Consider the following 15760-nt stretch of genomic DNA (forward strand, 5'->3'; position numbering starts at 1 on the left):
GTCTACCACACCCGTCAACTACTCCACGGGATGTTTTGTCACGTGAATGTGGATGATTTGTTGTAGAGAGCTGAGAGTCACTTAACACAAAAAGCTTTTCCAGATTCGAGACCGGTGTAGGAATCCAAACACGCGTACGACCGACTCCCTATTCATAACTACGCCTCAGCCCAGTCGATGCAAGATACAAGAACCACAAAGAAAGAGACCCCACAAAACAGTGCTGGCACTTAGTGTATGCCGTCAAGTCTACAGCCTGCCCTACACAAGAAAATTAGTGCTAGTCAAAGTCTACTATCTTCTATTTGTGGAAAATCTTTCATTTAGATTAGTGCCAAATATTTAACATGCAAGGAAAGTCTTTGATTTAGTCATCAGAAAGTAATGGGAACCAAACCACGTAATCAGACGAAAAGTTAACTGGATGACAGAAAGCAATAATCTTGTATATAGTATCCAGGCAATTTCTTTGCATTTACACTATGCAGCTTTCCCACTTCATTCAAACATTTGGCACTAGACCTCCTCTTGTGGAAAGAAACTAAAAACGAGTTTTCCTGTCCACTCCTAACAATTGCAAAATGAATCCAATCGGGGTTGAGAAAGATCACCTGTTAGGCTGCAATTGCTCTCAGAAATATATTATTCATCACCAACATATTCGAATTTCTGAACAAGAGAGTTTTCCTGTCAAACGCAACATAAGTTGCTGATGATATATAAGCAGTCATTCAACATTTACCAAGCGTATAATCATAAGATTTGTAAATAACAAGAGACCTTTTTCCTGTCAAAATTTCCAAAACATTTGGATCCAAAGTCCAAAGGGAAAATAATTGGGAATCATAAATACTACTTCAAGCTTTCATAAGTCAGCCATGAACCTACATAACCAAGAATTTTCTAACGAATAACTAAGCCTTGCACTGCCTGCGAGCCATCTTCAGTTATCCTGTTAGCTCGAATTGTGCTGATAACATTTGCAACATTACCCTGCCAATGAGAACTTTGTCAATATACAAATTCAATAATGAGATTTATGGACAGCGCAACAAAAAGGAGTGGGCCTTCATACAGAATTCTCGTTTCTTTGGAAATTATTAAACAAGATTTAAAAATAACGCATGAAGCACTAGATGTAGGCAGTTACTTACCCTCCAAGTTGCTAACTTTGATCTAAGTGTAAGCCATTGTTGCTGCCCAAATACTCTCTCAGTACAGCGGCTGCAGATCAATGGCTAAATCAGTTCAAGAACAAAGAAGCATGAAAGAATGAATAAAAAAATATATGTTTGTTTGTGTGTGCGCACTAGGTATGAAACACAAACTTACCTCACAATCACCACTTGATTCATCTGGTCCATTTTACAGTCCATCAACTTAGCAGTTATCGCTTTGACAACCCAAAGTTCGACGTGCTCATCATTAATCTGCCAAAAACAAGTCCATAAGCATATACTTAACCAAGACGTGAAAGGAAAACCTTTAGAACCAGAAAGGTAAACCTATCTAACCTGAAGTGTATCTCTGATAAGACTGTAAGGAATTCGTCCAGATTCATCAGAGCCAAGATCCACCAAAGAAATCAACCTCATCTTTGTTATGCAGTCTTCATGGACAAGTCCTATAACATTTCATAAAGCATAATTTAGACAGCAATAAAAAAAATCTATTATAATGCTGAAGAAGACTCAGTCAGAAGAAATCAATATTTTACCGTAGCCTTTCAGTAAAGTAGAATTGGCAGTCTGAAACTCCAAGTAAGCATCCAGCCTCTGAGTCAGAAAGATCTTTAAAAGCTGATATGCCAACGCATGCTTAGCATCCTTCTCCAATTGTCCTACAGCAGGCATATCTAGCAAATCACACTGCAGAGCAATAACACCAACATATCAGCATCTAAACAACTATTGTAGGGGGGGGATTTTGGTCATCAGAGACAAATGCCAAAAACCCAGTTGTTCGGGGGTTATGATCAGCACTCCAACTGGTCAATGCAGACTAAAGTCCAAAAGCATAACAAATTTCATAAGTAACTTCAGAGGAAACTTAATGAATCCAAATGAATGTTAGAAGGAGCTTCTTCAAAATGCAAGAAAAACCTTAATATCAATAATTACTTTATACGAGCCAATTCAAACTACTAAATTGTCTCTGCACAATTAACTGGATCTACCTCATAGGAAGAGATTTTTTTAAAGGAAAGAAACATATATTTGTAAAGGACATAACACAAGTAAACAAGGATGAGCATGCATCAAGAGAAATGTAGACCACTAAATTAGCATGCATAATCTTTGAAATTCCAAAAGACCCTACAATACCTGAAACAAGTCAGGGGCCTTCACAAATTCCACAATTGTGCGCACAGCTTCCTCCTTGGCTTCACTCAATATATATGCATCTTCACCAGAAAAAGTAGCTAAGTACTTGCTCAGGAATTTGAAAGACTCCTTTGCCAAGCTGAAAATACAACACACAAAAGTAATCAATTATTCCTAAAACCAATTGAGCAGGGGCATGTACACATAAAAAAGTTTACAATTTCTACATAGCATACCTTTTGTGTTCTCTTAAAACATTTGAGATGGTAAGAAATAGTTGCCTCTGGTCCGAGACCCCAATATTCCACTCTTTCAAGAAACTTTCTATCTTTTTGAATGAAGGGATGACATGTTCAGTGACCTTTCCATTGATTGCCAAATTTAGAGCGCTCAGGTAGACAAAGAACCGGCTATATGGATTCTCCAGTAGGTTGTACAGATTGAACAAGCTATAAAGAAAAGTATAAGTGTCGGAAGTACATTCAAAAGCATGCAAGATGGAGTCACAATCACAATGGTATCTTACATCTTTAAGCGCAAAGCAGGCTTGTCACTTGGTTGCTGAGTAATCTTTGCGGATATAAGTTTTGCCATCTCGAGAGCTTCATCTGGACTTTCAGACTTTGTAACAACATTGCAGATAACAGTGAATATGCACTCAAGATCTGAAGAGGAAAACAACAGGAATTATTGTGTATGTGAACAAAAGTTTGACGAACATAGGCATTAAGAAAACAAACAACATGATACCGTTAAGCTAGCAATTAATTATCATTGTGCGTTGAATGAAGTGATTACTAAGGTCCATATTGTCCGACAATGATTATGAAACATTTTAATGAACATTAGCAATGCCTACAATAATATGCATCCCACTGACTGACCAAAAACATGTGCACTATTTTGAAGTAATTTGCTAAAGAACTTGCAGTAAACATTGATATAATAGTCGGACAATAAGGATTGCAGAAAAAAACTCTGCACCATCAACAACATGTTCTTTACATCAACTAGTAAATGGTAAATGCGTGATAATACAGAGTCATGCAATTCTAAGCCTCTTTATCCATTTAACTTCTAAAAAAAGAGTACATAAAGATGCACAATAAGGATTTTACCTTTCTCAGAGACCTTTGATAATATGACATCAGCTGAAGTTAGCATAAGTGACACCAAATCGAACCACCTTCCCATCACCATGCATTCTTGGGCTTCCGTGCATAATCTACTGACTTGTGGCTCAGCAACCTGGCAGATAATCATGGCAAAGATAAATTTCTCCAAGGAATTCACCAACTTCCGTGCATACAAGTGATATACATATGCACATTATTGATATACAAATTACATAAGCTGCTTTAGGATTAAGCAAATAACATAACATATCTAACGAGAGGAAGCCTCATTCTTATCCCCTTGATTTACTCAATACCACATTCCCAGCACCATGGATGGAAATACAAATTTTAATAATAAAAATCATTCAGTATCTAATCACAGATTTATATACTAGTAACCCTAAAATTTAGTTCAACTACTCGATCTAAGACGCTAAGCAAAAACCACTAGACCACCGAATTGGAGATAAAAGAGATTAATTTGTGACCGAAGAGAACTCGAGCAGGCATATTGAGATAATTACAGAGAGAACATGGAGCGGAGAAGGAGAGAGGAGTACCTCAGGGCCAGCGTCGGCCCAGGAGAGCTCTGAGGTGAATCGGACAACGGAGAGAGCAGGATCTTCCTCCGAGGTTGGCAAAATAGTCGTCATTGTTCAAGCTCTCTGCAGCTGCAACTGGTTTTTCTTTTGCAGCAAAGACAGAGCAGAGAGAGAGGGAGAGACGAAAACCCTAGCTGAGGCTTAATGAGGTTAATCTATCGGACCGTAGCCAAGTGCGTTGGAGTTTCATGCGCTAATAGACGGCTATTATCATCTATGAGTTGGATTTAAATCCTGGATCCTTTTTTTCTTCTTCTCTATTTTTCTTTTAATAGGAAAGGTTTAGCAAAAGTAAATTAGAATTCTTTTTTGGATTTGTGGACATTTACAAATTTTGGAGAAACTAAATGTGATTAAAATGAATTTTATTTGCTGAACTTAATTCATTATTGTTATATTTGTAAACCATATACTCTCTTGTTTTGTTGAAAGTTGAACAATAAATCATATTAATAATATACAAACTATGGTTTAAACAAAATTTATCTAATTTACGAGAATGAGAATTTGAACTTAGGTAGAAGGAATTGACTTATTGCCATGTCCAAAGGACCTAATGCAAGTCAACCTCCTCTTGTTTAATTCCATTATTAGTTTATTTGTATCTGCCTTCACTTTTTTCTTTCTTTTTTTCGGCCTTCACTTGTTTTTAAAGCAGGGTCTTGTATGTAAATTGGGTTTCACAAAAAAATATTGTAAGTAAATTGCAAAGCGTTTCATGTCCCAAAACGAAAAAAAAAAAAAATGTTTTACTACAGAGACGGATAGGACTGCATCCAACCAAAAGACTATATGGAGTAAAATTGGTATAGAATAGAACCAATAGCGCAAACTGACACGTGGAACAGTGGACGGCTGGGATCAATCGACGGTTGAAACAAGTACTTCTCGTTAGATTCCACTCTGTTCCAAACGAACCATGTTTGCAGCCTCGGAGGCCAGTAGAAGGCAAAGACACACTCAACTACAAAGTGTTACGACTTCAATCTCAACTTGCCAGTCAAAAATACTAGAACAACTTAAGATACTTCATAGTTCATGGGAGCTTTGGGTATTACCTTTAGGATGATTTTGTTTGAGGTTGAACGTTTAGATTATGTTGCTAGATTGTGAATTTAGGTAGGTTATTATAACTTTAATTTGATCGAACCTATAATCATAACTAACTTTGATCAAATTTACCTTAGGTTGTTCGAACATGCAATCATAACCAACTTTGGTTACATTAGAAGGAATCAAAATTCTGAACTTTAGCTTGATTCTAACTCATCATCCCACTCTCCGTCATCAATCGAGCTAATCCATCTATTTAGCCTTAAAATTTGAGCATGTCCAAGTTAGACCTAAAAGAAAGCCTATATAATTGAAGCTTGGGAACTGTTGTGTGAAATTTCCACTATATAAAGCAAACAACACATGAAGGCCACAGTTTTTGGAATATATATAGACATGGATATTTCTGAATTATATTACAGATAAATATATATTATCATAAAAGTATGTAACATCCGTGCTTAATATTCAGATGCTGATGCATTTATTCCATGGAATAGAAGCAAGACTACTCAGTTCCCACTACCAAACAAGTAACCAAGCGATGATCCGCCGCCAGGAGCAGAGTGAACCTTGGTAGATGGACGATCCTGCATGCGAAAAACATTATATCCCTCCTGAGCTTTTGATGCATTATTATATACGTTGACAAAAACCACAAGCCAAGTGGAGCAATTAAAATTAAAAAGGATTTTATACGGTGATGAAGTTGCCGCAATTCTGGCCCTCAGCTCGGTGGTAATTGTTTGTAGGCTTCCCATGGAGGCCTGCTGCTATCTGCTGCTTATCAATCGGTGACGAAGCTGAAGCTGGAGCAGGAGCAGGAGCAGTCTCACTCTGAGAAGGAGCCTCCCCTGCTGCCCTCACTGGGTTTTGAGTTCTTTTAGATAGGGTCTTGTTAACATTAGCAGTCTCTCCACCTCCAAACAAATAGCCCAAAGAACTTTGCCCACCACCACAGCTGACTCCACGTCCACGCCCCATTTTTATTTCTCTTCCTATTTTTCCAGCAACAAATCCAAATTCCGCATGTTATTTCAAGGAGGCAAGGGAACATTTACGCTCGAATATTCATCGAAAACAAAAACATGTAAGAGTTCATTACAAGAAAATCTGTAGTTGAAAAATAAAATGGGGTAATTTACAATTTCACAGCATGATGAAGCATATATACAAAACCCAGCTAAAATATATAACAATGTAGCACAATGCTTGCTGGTCCAATTTTCTTTAAGAAAAAGGACTAAATGGCAACAGATTATGGGGACATTAGAAGAAAGTGCACCAGGACCAGCTTAAGAAATCACATGGACGATAATTACAACATTACATGAATAATTTGGCCAATGTAACCAGGAAATATACATGAAATTGCAGAAAACAGAAACGAAGAATTCAGAATTTGAAGGAACAACATGTATAGAAAAAAGCATCAGATCGTGACCAATAAAACATTTTAAGATCCCTATTCTTTTGATCCCCAAAAGAATAACGATATATAACAAAATGGATCTGAAATTGAAGCGTAAAAAGAGAGAGAGAGAGAGAGTGAGAAATTTATTTAGATAAACGTACTTTGTTCTCGCTTCGTCTTGGGGCCTAACTTTTGGAGCCAACTGCCAAAGAAACAGGGAGGTGAGGGGCTAAATTTCTTTTTTCTTTCTAAGTTGAAGAAAGAGAGAGTATGTGTTTGTGTTTTTAGATTTTGTTTTTAAGAGACGTGGTCAATTTTCTGAGGTGGCATGCAAATATTGGTTGGAGATCACACGTGGCGTTGGTTGGGATCAATGATTTAGTGTTGCGCCCCCACGGTAGTGAGGGTGGACATGTCCAACTCACTTTACCTAAAAGGATTAACGTTTCATTGCTTTCAAGCATGTCTTCATGGTTGAATTCTGGAAATTTTGAAGTGATTTGTTAATGTCTCTCCAGGACCACCTCTTATACGCAAAGGTATTGGCTTGAAAGTTAATACATGTTATGTTGATTTGCTGCAAGTTCACTCAAAGTAAACATCTAACAACGATTCTCTCATGCGATAAAAGTGCATCAAACCTTGAAAATTACCTCAAAAATACATCTTATGTGAACATAACTCTCATAAGCAATAAAACGAGCACCGATAACACATGACTTTAATCCTATCCGCATTTACATGCTTACTTACCATCCTATCTAATGCAACTGCATAAATTACTGATGATTCCGGTGGCATTTCTATCGTGTCGCTGGATAATCAGAATGAAACGTTCTCTAGAAGCCATCTAGCCAGAAAAGAAAAGGTGTTTCTAAGTAGAAGAAATCTTTGAGATCTCCACCAACAACTTGTGCAGGGCTTGGGGCTTTGAGAAAAAAGGTGAGTGATCGGCACCCTTCAAGCGAAGGACCTGTTCAGGAGGGCTTTCTTTTGTCATGCGCTCCTGGACTGTGATGGGTATGGCATTGTCTTCTGATGCTTCTATATAAAACCGCCTCACCGATCCATATTTCAAATCCGAAAGTGAAAGCTTCTCCAGAACTGGGGCAAAGGGAATTGGCCTCATCGAAACAGATGCCAATGCGACATCCTAGACCAAGAGAAGCAAAAAGAAATAAGCCAAACTGAACTGGAAAAATGGAAAATCATCATTTGTAGTTTAGCATATTAAAAGAAGAGAAACATACCTTGGCAGGACTTTGGTTGAATAACAAATCCTTTAACATTGATTTATCTAAATCAATAGCAGTTGGAGGCTGATTATTCCCATTTGCATACAAAAATATCTGAGCCTGTCGCATAAGATCATCTGAAGTGGCCTGCAATAATTTTAAGCCTTAGTCACTCAATCAACTTTTATAAAGCTTATAGAATTATGGTACTCATGACTAGGACTTCAGCACTCACAGAAGCCCATCCCTCTAAGACCCTCAGAGCCGTGAATTCACAAAAAGTAGACTAATATAACGCTAATCACATCCATCTAAGCATATTTAAGGTTCCTAATTCTAGTAAGATTACATTTCTATTTAATATTATTTATAAGCGATATGAAATACATTATCAAATTTCAGTTTTTGAAATTCATTCACATTAGTGCAAATTATAGATTATCAAATTAAAGGATAAAAGGCTGAGGGAAAACCTGTTGGGAGAACATTTCAAGAGTACTTTGTCCATTTTTCAACATTGCTGCAGCAATAAAAATGGCCTTTGAAACTTTATGTGGAAACAACTCCATTGCGTATGATATGCATGCACCACCAAAATCGTGACCCACCAAGATTACCTGCATAATACAAAAAGATCAAAAGATAGAAACAGAGAGGAAGTTATATACTCAAGAATTATATTGGTCTATGTACCAAACAATAAATTTAGCTCATGTATGAATCCAAAATACTTGAAAAGCAAAAGCAAATAATTCTCCTAAGCTACACACACACCCCCGCCGCCGCCCCCCCACCCCAAACACCAACAAACTAACAGCTACATGAACATCATCTGTTGACATTTCATCAAGTAACTATCACCATATACAGCTCTATAAAATACGTTTCCAAAAGTAAATAATACATTCCATATGTGTAGATAATTTGACCCGTGCATCAGGTTTATCTTATCAATGTGCAGCATTATCATATTTTTGAAGTGCAAGCAAAGATGATTTAGTTTTGTTTATATGAATAACATTAAAAAATTAGCTAGTTATACAGTGCAAAGTCACAAACTCAGCAGCACAAATAAGATTAGGTATTAGCAAAATAATTGGAAAGCAACTGAATATACCTTATTTCCCTCGGGAAGGTTTTCAAGAAAATCAGTAAGAGGCTTCACATATTGAGAAAGACTTGTGACACTGTTTGCATCAGATGAATGAATTCCAGAGCCAGTCAAGTCTATGGCAGTAACTTTAAAACCAACCTCCTCCAGAAGTGCTATGGTTTTATACCAACACCAAGCACCAAAGCCACCTCCATGTACAAGGACAAAATGGTTGGTTTCCAGATCATCAAGCTTTACATCCTATCCAAACAAAAACTTGTTAGGAACCAAAAGAATTCATCAACGATTCAATGACAACAATGGAAAAAAGATGGGATTTTGTTTTTGTTCTTTTACAAATTCCCTCTATATCGTGTGGCTGTCTATCAATTGTCAGTGAAAAAATGGAGCATATATGAGCAATCACAACAAAGTAATTTCATAGAACACCTTGGTAAACATCACCATGATTCTCTTTGATAATTTTATCTTTATTTAAATGCATAGTCATGACGTCCAGTTCTCGACATGATGTATAAACATCGGCATGCATTAAAATGTAAATTTCATCCAAACAGAAAAAACAAATTTCCAAATATATGAAATTTAGTTAAAACAAAAGTCCAATATCCTTAACATAAAATACGTCCAGACAAATAGAGGCATACACCTATGTAGATACAAACATGCATGTGTTTGTCCGTTTGTGCACGTGTGAGAAGAGAAGAGATGATACATACAAAGAAGAACAACAAATATTTACAGCCCAATATTACCGCCTCGGGATGAAGAAAAAAATTAACCCAAGAAACCAGTTAGTCTGAACAAAATGGAAATCCTACCTAAAACCAAACCAAGTCTTGACCTTTCAGTCATTATTTCCTTTCCAAAAACAAAACAAGAAAAACTCGAAAAAAAAATCAATCATCATAATCACAAAATTAGAATCTCATTAATTTCCACAATCAAATGCTATATTGCAAAATACCCACAAGAGGAAACAGCAAATTAACTCCACAACCCCTCCAAGTTCCAACCTTTAAATCCAAATTAACAAAATTTAGCCAAAACCAATTAGCACAAACCTGGTTAACAAGCTGGTGAGGCTGGAGGAGAGGGTCGGTGAGGGACCGAGCCCGAGAGCTGGAGCTACGGGGCAAGGCGTTGCTGCTCTTCTTGGAGCTCGAATTCGGGTACCGCAGCGAAGCAGAGCGATCAAAGGGCAAAGAACCGTTCTGCTGGTGCTGCTGGAACAGAATCGCGGCGGCGAGAGCTTGTTCTTGGAGCAAAGCGTCGTCGAGCTTCTCTTTTCTGGAGGATCGGATCCGTGTCCACCGGTTGCTGGTATTGGATTGCGGTGGCGGGTTGGGGAGGCGCTTTATGGGTTTTTTCTTCACGGGTTGGGTTGCGAGGCAGGCGCAGAGGTTGCCCATTTGGTTTGGTAAAGCATGTAGAAACAGAGAGAGATGGGAAAGGGAGAGAAGCTGCCCTGTGAAGAGTTAAAAGAGCCAAAAGAGGAGGGTGGTGAAGTGAAGAGTGAGGGTGGTGGCAAATGGCAAATGGCTGAGAAGGTGTGGGCTCGGTTGGACGAGAGTCTGAGACTTGTGGTGAGGAGGTTTAAATATGTATTTATAGACTTGTGATGAGTTTGGAATTTGGTAACAACTTTGGGCTTTCCCATTTGGGTTAAACTTTTAATTAATTCAACTAATAGTCACTCATTAGTCTGATTTTGACTATTATAAAGCTCAATTTTCTATTTTAAATTATCAGTAAGTATGCTTTAATTAATCTTTTACAATCAAATTAACATTGCATTTTTTTAAAATCACTATGCATTTGTATTTGTGAATAATTGATACAAGCTATATTGGAGGAAGGAGAATTTGAACACATAATTTTATTTACAGCGATAATTATTCTTAATCACTTACCTTACAATTGGATAATAAATATTATTAACACAAAATGAAAAAAAAAATAATGGTGGAAATCGAAAAGGGAAAAGGCAAATGCCAACTTCTTCCTAGGAAGTAGGAAGGTGGCTACAACTCATTCAAGTTCAAACCCAATGATCATCCTCCTCACCTTAATTAACGTGGGAGGCAGTAGCTTGAAGCACAATTTAAGGGGATATAAAATTTCAATTTTCTTGTTCATTGGGATATTTTCTTGTTCAAGAAGAAGAAGAAGAAAAGACCTAGTTAGCCATATGGTTGTGAGATTGTTAGCTTTGATAATAATGGTTGGGAGATTGGAAGGTTGCCGCCGGCATCTATAAAACCCTGAAGAATATTATGATACTTAATTTAAGCAATCGTATTCATATATGACTCTTCAAAACTTAAAGGCTTGCATTTGCTGCGACACTTTGAGTTTATAGTGTGTCGGCGATGGAATCATCCATGACGGCGACGTTTTAGGAATGAGACTAATCTTAGCATTTGCGGTGAGCATTTATATATATTGCCTTGCTTGTCAAGGTATATGCTATGCTGTTAATTGTTAGTTAGTTGCTTTGCATTTGTTTGGACATGCAATTAATGAGGCAATTTCTCGGAAGCCTACGTGTAATCTATTTTTTCACCTGATAAATATTAAAACTTTATGCATCATATGGGTTCCATGTTTTTTTTAAAAAATATAACAAAAAAATATGATATTTAGTATTTTTGGATAGAGTTAAATTTTTTGCTAAGATATCAATTTGCCACATAAGTCATAAAATTCAAATTAAACATTTTGCATTCGACATGTTCTTCGGAGATGTTACGAGAGAAGCTACGTGTAATCTCTTTTTTCATATGATAAATATTCAAAAAGAAATTGTTGATTTCTGTGACAAGGTTGAATGGAAAATGGGATGCATTGGATTCATAGAACGACTTTTTGGACTTGTCATGAGAATCATAGAAAAGACTTGCCTTTTTTTCTTTTTTTTTTTGGGGTCAAGAGAAAAGACTTGCCTAAATGTCACAAATTTCATGACAAATTTCAAGGGAAAGATGCCATGCCAAGAATGTCATAAATAATGTTACAACTTTTCTAACTTAGCACAAGAAGAAAAATTAAAATATTTACAACTATAATAAATTCTAGTCCTTTACCAAAATTTCTAGTGTCAGGGAAGGCTTTTACGTTTCTCAACAACAACCACAGCACAGAGAGTGTTGTGTAAAAGATGAATGCAATAACCCAAAGATTTGCTATAATAAAGAAGCAGGAATTGAAAATGGTGTGTTCTTTTCTTTTTTGATCAGTAGGTAGATGAGCAGCATGATTGCTTTGGTTATAACTTATATGTTATAAATAAAGTCGGTTGGTTTCTGAATTAATTTTGAGATCTTTCCTTCCCGCAGTGCTTGTGCTAGCCTGCTTTGACCTCTCTATCTTTTCTATTTATGCAAGGCAGGCAAGGCAATTGCAGGGGGTGGTGGAGAAAGTAGTGGTTAGGTTACAGAGATTATTTGGTATATTAATATGCACATCCAACATCACCCACCAACTGTACCGGCCGTATCTAATACAACTCAATGCAATATGAATGAATCATAGCTTATTAGCTGCAGCATGCAGTAACAATGGGAAAACACAGAAGGTAAATATAATTTGACTTCATATATATGTAAGACAATATTTTGCTTCAAAGGAAATTACNCAAATGTGTTAGTTTTAATGACAGTACAGATATGTATATATATACATATATCACTTTCTGAAATGGAAATCTGATGGGCACAAGTCATATAGATTTAGGACCACTTGTGCTTTTGATTCCATTTGGGGATTTTGGCATCATAGCAAAGCATATGTTAGATTAGGTTCAGTGAGGAAGGAGGAGGAGGAGGAGGAGATGGGTGAGCAATATGTATGTAGGGGTAGGGCAGAGTAGGCTAATCATGCTGTGCATGATATGCACATGATCCTAGTGATCCTCCGTGCAAAGCAACAAGCAACACGTGGAAAAAGACCCAATTGGCAGTGCACGCTCCCTCTCTGGAATTTGAAAAATATTTGAGCACATGATCATGAAACCCAGCTGATCATTTGAGTTGAGGTCATGGCTATTGACCAGAACACAAAGTATGTACAACAGGCAGGGTAAAACATTTCTAAAACTTAAGAGATTTGTTCATCCAATCAAAATCTTTGCTTTCTCTGAAAGAATTTTTCCCAAACATCATGACATGTGTTTGACCTGTGGTCCAACATTTTGCTTCGAGATTGACAGTCTCATTTGAAAAGTTGGATCATACAATTTGATCTCGATCGAGGCATCAATCATCATAGTCCGTGGTGCATATCTCAAGAAGTGGGCTAGCAATGGACACAAGCATACAAGTCTCAAGCACTTTTAATCATTGAACATTTGAAGGCAAATATGTAATCGGGCAAGGAGAATACTAGGGGTTAGGTTTAAGGCACCTTCTATAGTGCACCAGGTGCACCCATGCACCATTTGTCCTTTATGATATTTTCAAAATTTTTAAAAAATTGGTTACCGGTTATACAAGTTATCAAGTTTTCACTTTTTGAAAATGCAATTGCATAAGGGTCATGCAATTATGCCTTTTCTGTTTGGCAATTGGCATATGATTAGATAGTGATTTACAGTAGTTTGGATATGAGAGTACCATAACATTGTAAAAGGATCCTAAAACTTATAAGTTACAAGATTTGGGTAGCGATTTACAAGTTTTTGAACAAGGATTACAACATTAGGGTTCACCTAATCCATAATGTTGTAAACGAAGTTATCAAGTTTTCACTTTTTAACAATGCAATTGCATAAGGGTCATGCAATTATGCCCTTCCTGTTTGGCAATTGGCATATAATTGGATAGTGATTTACAGTAGTTTGGATATGAGAGTACCATAACATTGTAAAAGGATCATAAAACTTATAAGTTACAAGATTTGAGTAGTGATTTACAAGTTTTTGAACAAGGATTACAACATTAGGGTTCACCTAATCCATAATGTTGTAAATACTCATTTATAAGGATATGGATCCACATTATAAGGAATTGGTAACTCCGGATCATAAGGATGTAAATTGGGTCCTTATTCAAGTAAAATGAGGGTTTACAATATTAAGGTATCGTATTACTCTTTTATGGATAGTTATGCTCTAGAAGATTGTAAAACACATCCTTAATGTTGTAATATTGTCATTTACAAAGAGAATGACGTCTAGTACAATATTAAGGTAACTAGGGACATTAGGAAAGTAAATTGGGTCCTTATAAGTGTAAACACAAATGTTTACAATTTTAAGGTCTTAGATTACTCTGTTTAGGACAGTCATGTTCCACAACATTGTAAAAGTTATCCTTACTCTTGTAATATCATAATTTACAAAGATGAAGGCATGTAGTACAATTTTAGGGTAAGGGGGAACCTTGGAAACGTAAACTAGGTCCTTACACTTGTAAACTCGGATGTTTACAATTTTAAGGTCTCGTATTACTCTTTTATGGATAGTTATGTTCCACAAGATTGTAAAACACATCCTTAATGTTGTAATATTGTCATTTACAAAGAGAATGACTTCTAGTACAATATTAAGGTTACTAGGGACATTAGGAAAGTAAATTGGGTCCTTATAAGTGTAAACACAAATGTTTACAATTTTAAGGTCTTAGATTACTCTGTTTAGGACAGTCATGTTCCACAACATTGTAAAAGTTATCCTTACTCTTGTAATATCATAATTTACAAAGATGAAGGCATGTAGTACAATTTTAGGGTAAGGGGGAACCTTGGAAACGTAAACTAGGTCCTTACACTTGTAAACTCGGATGTTTACAATTTTAAGGTCTCGTATTACTCTTTTATGGATAGTTATGTTCCACAAGATTGTAAAACACATCCTTAATGTTGTAATATTGTCATTTACAAAGAGAATGACTTCTAGTACAATATTAAGGTAACTAGGGACATTAGGAAAGTAAATTGGGTCCTTATAAGTGTAAACACAAATGTTTACAATTTTAAGGTCTTAGATTACTCTGTTTAGGACAGTCATGTTCCACAACATTGTAAAAGTTATCCTTACTCTTGTAATATCATAATTTACAAAGATGAAGGCATGTAGTACAATTTTAGGGTAAGGGGGAACCTTGGAAACGTAAACTAGGTCCTTACACTTGTAAACTCGGATGTTTACAATTTTAAGGTCTCGTATTACTCTTTTATGGATAGTTATGTTCCACAAGATTGTAAAACACATCCTTAATGTTGTAATATTGTCATTTACAAAGAGAATGACTTCTAGTACAATATTAAGGTAACTAGGGACATTAGGAAAGTAAATTGGGTCCTTATAAGTGTAAACACAAATGTTTACAATTTTAAGGTCTTAGATTACTCTGTTTAGGACAGTCATGTTCCACAAGATTGTAAAAGTTATCCTTACTCTTGTAATATCATAATTTACAAAGATGAAGGCATGTAGTACAATTTTAGGGTAAGGGGGAACCTTGGAAACGTAAACTAGGTCCTTACACTTGTAAACTCGGATGTTTACAATTTTAAGGTCTCGTATTACTCTTTTATGGATAGTTATGTTCCACAAGATTGTAAAACACATCCTTAATGTTGTAATATTGTCATTTACAAAGAGAATGACTTCTAGTACAATATTAAGGTTACTAGGGACATTAGGAAAGTAAATTGGGTCCTTATAAGTGTAAACACAAATGTTTACAATTTTAAGGTCTTAGATTACTCTGTTTAGTACAGTCATGTTCCACAACATTGTAAAAGTTATCCTTACTCTTGTAATATCATAATTTACAAAGATGAAGGCATGTAGTACAATTTTAGGGTAAGGGGGAACCTTGGAAACGTAAACTAGGTCCTTACACTTGTAAACTCGGATGTTTACAATTTTAAGGTCTCGTATTACTCTTTTATGGA

General features: G+C 36.3%; 3 protein-coding genes across 3 annotated transcripts; all 3 read right to left on the reverse strand.

Annotated features, from left to right (window-relative positions):
* Positions 1-625: 625 nt before the first annotated feature.
* On the reverse strand, positions 626-4309 carry LOC117621007 (eukaryotic translation initiation factor 3 subunit M-like). Its single transcript, XM_034351265.1, has 10 exons — positions 4003-4309; positions 3443-3572; positions 2851-2989; positions 2561-2773; positions 2325-2463; positions 1718-1868; positions 1515-1624; positions 1333-1430; positions 1155-1224; positions 626-993 (listed from the first exon to the last, which is right to left on the reverse strand). The coding sequence occupies exons 1-10, from the start codon at positions 4093-4095 to the stop codon at positions 904-906; spliced, it is 1233 nt and encodes a 410-aa protein (XP_034207156.1). The 5' UTR covers positions 4096-4309; the 3' UTR covers positions 626-903.
* A 1152-nt stretch (positions 4310-5461) lies between these two features.
* On the reverse strand, positions 5462-6890 carry LOC117622930 (protein SPIRAL1-like 2). Its single transcript, XM_034353749.1, has 3 exons — positions 6673-6890; positions 5797-6095; positions 5462-5687 (listed from the first exon to the last, which is right to left on the reverse strand). Exons 2-3 carry the CDS (start codon positions 6079-6081, stop codon positions 5610-5612), a joined length of 363 nt encoding a protein of 120 aa, XP_034209640.1. The 5' UTR covers positions 6082-6095; positions 6673-6890; the 3' UTR covers positions 5462-5609.
* A 216-nt stretch (positions 6891-7106) lies between these two features.
* LOC117622929 (putative methylesterase 11, chloroplastic) lies at positions 7107-10474 on the reverse strand. The gene is made up of 5 exons (XM_034353747.1): positions 9925-10474; positions 8864-9100; positions 8220-8363; positions 7762-7893; positions 7107-7664 (listed from the first exon to the last, which is right to left on the reverse strand). The coding sequence occupies exons 1-5, from the start codon at positions 10270-10272 to the stop codon at positions 7386-7388; spliced, it is 1140 nt and encodes a 379-aa protein (XP_034209638.1). The 5' UTR covers positions 10273-10474; the 3' UTR covers positions 7107-7385.
* Positions 10475-15760: the final 5286 nt, after the last annotated feature.

Source organism: Prunus dulcis, chromosome 3 (genome assembly GCF_902201215.1).
Source record: "Prunus dulcis chromosome 3, ALMONDv2, whole genome shotgun sequence".
Taxonomy (NCBI): Eukaryota; Viridiplantae; Streptophyta; class Magnoliopsida; order Rosales; family Rosaceae; genus Prunus; species Prunus dulcis.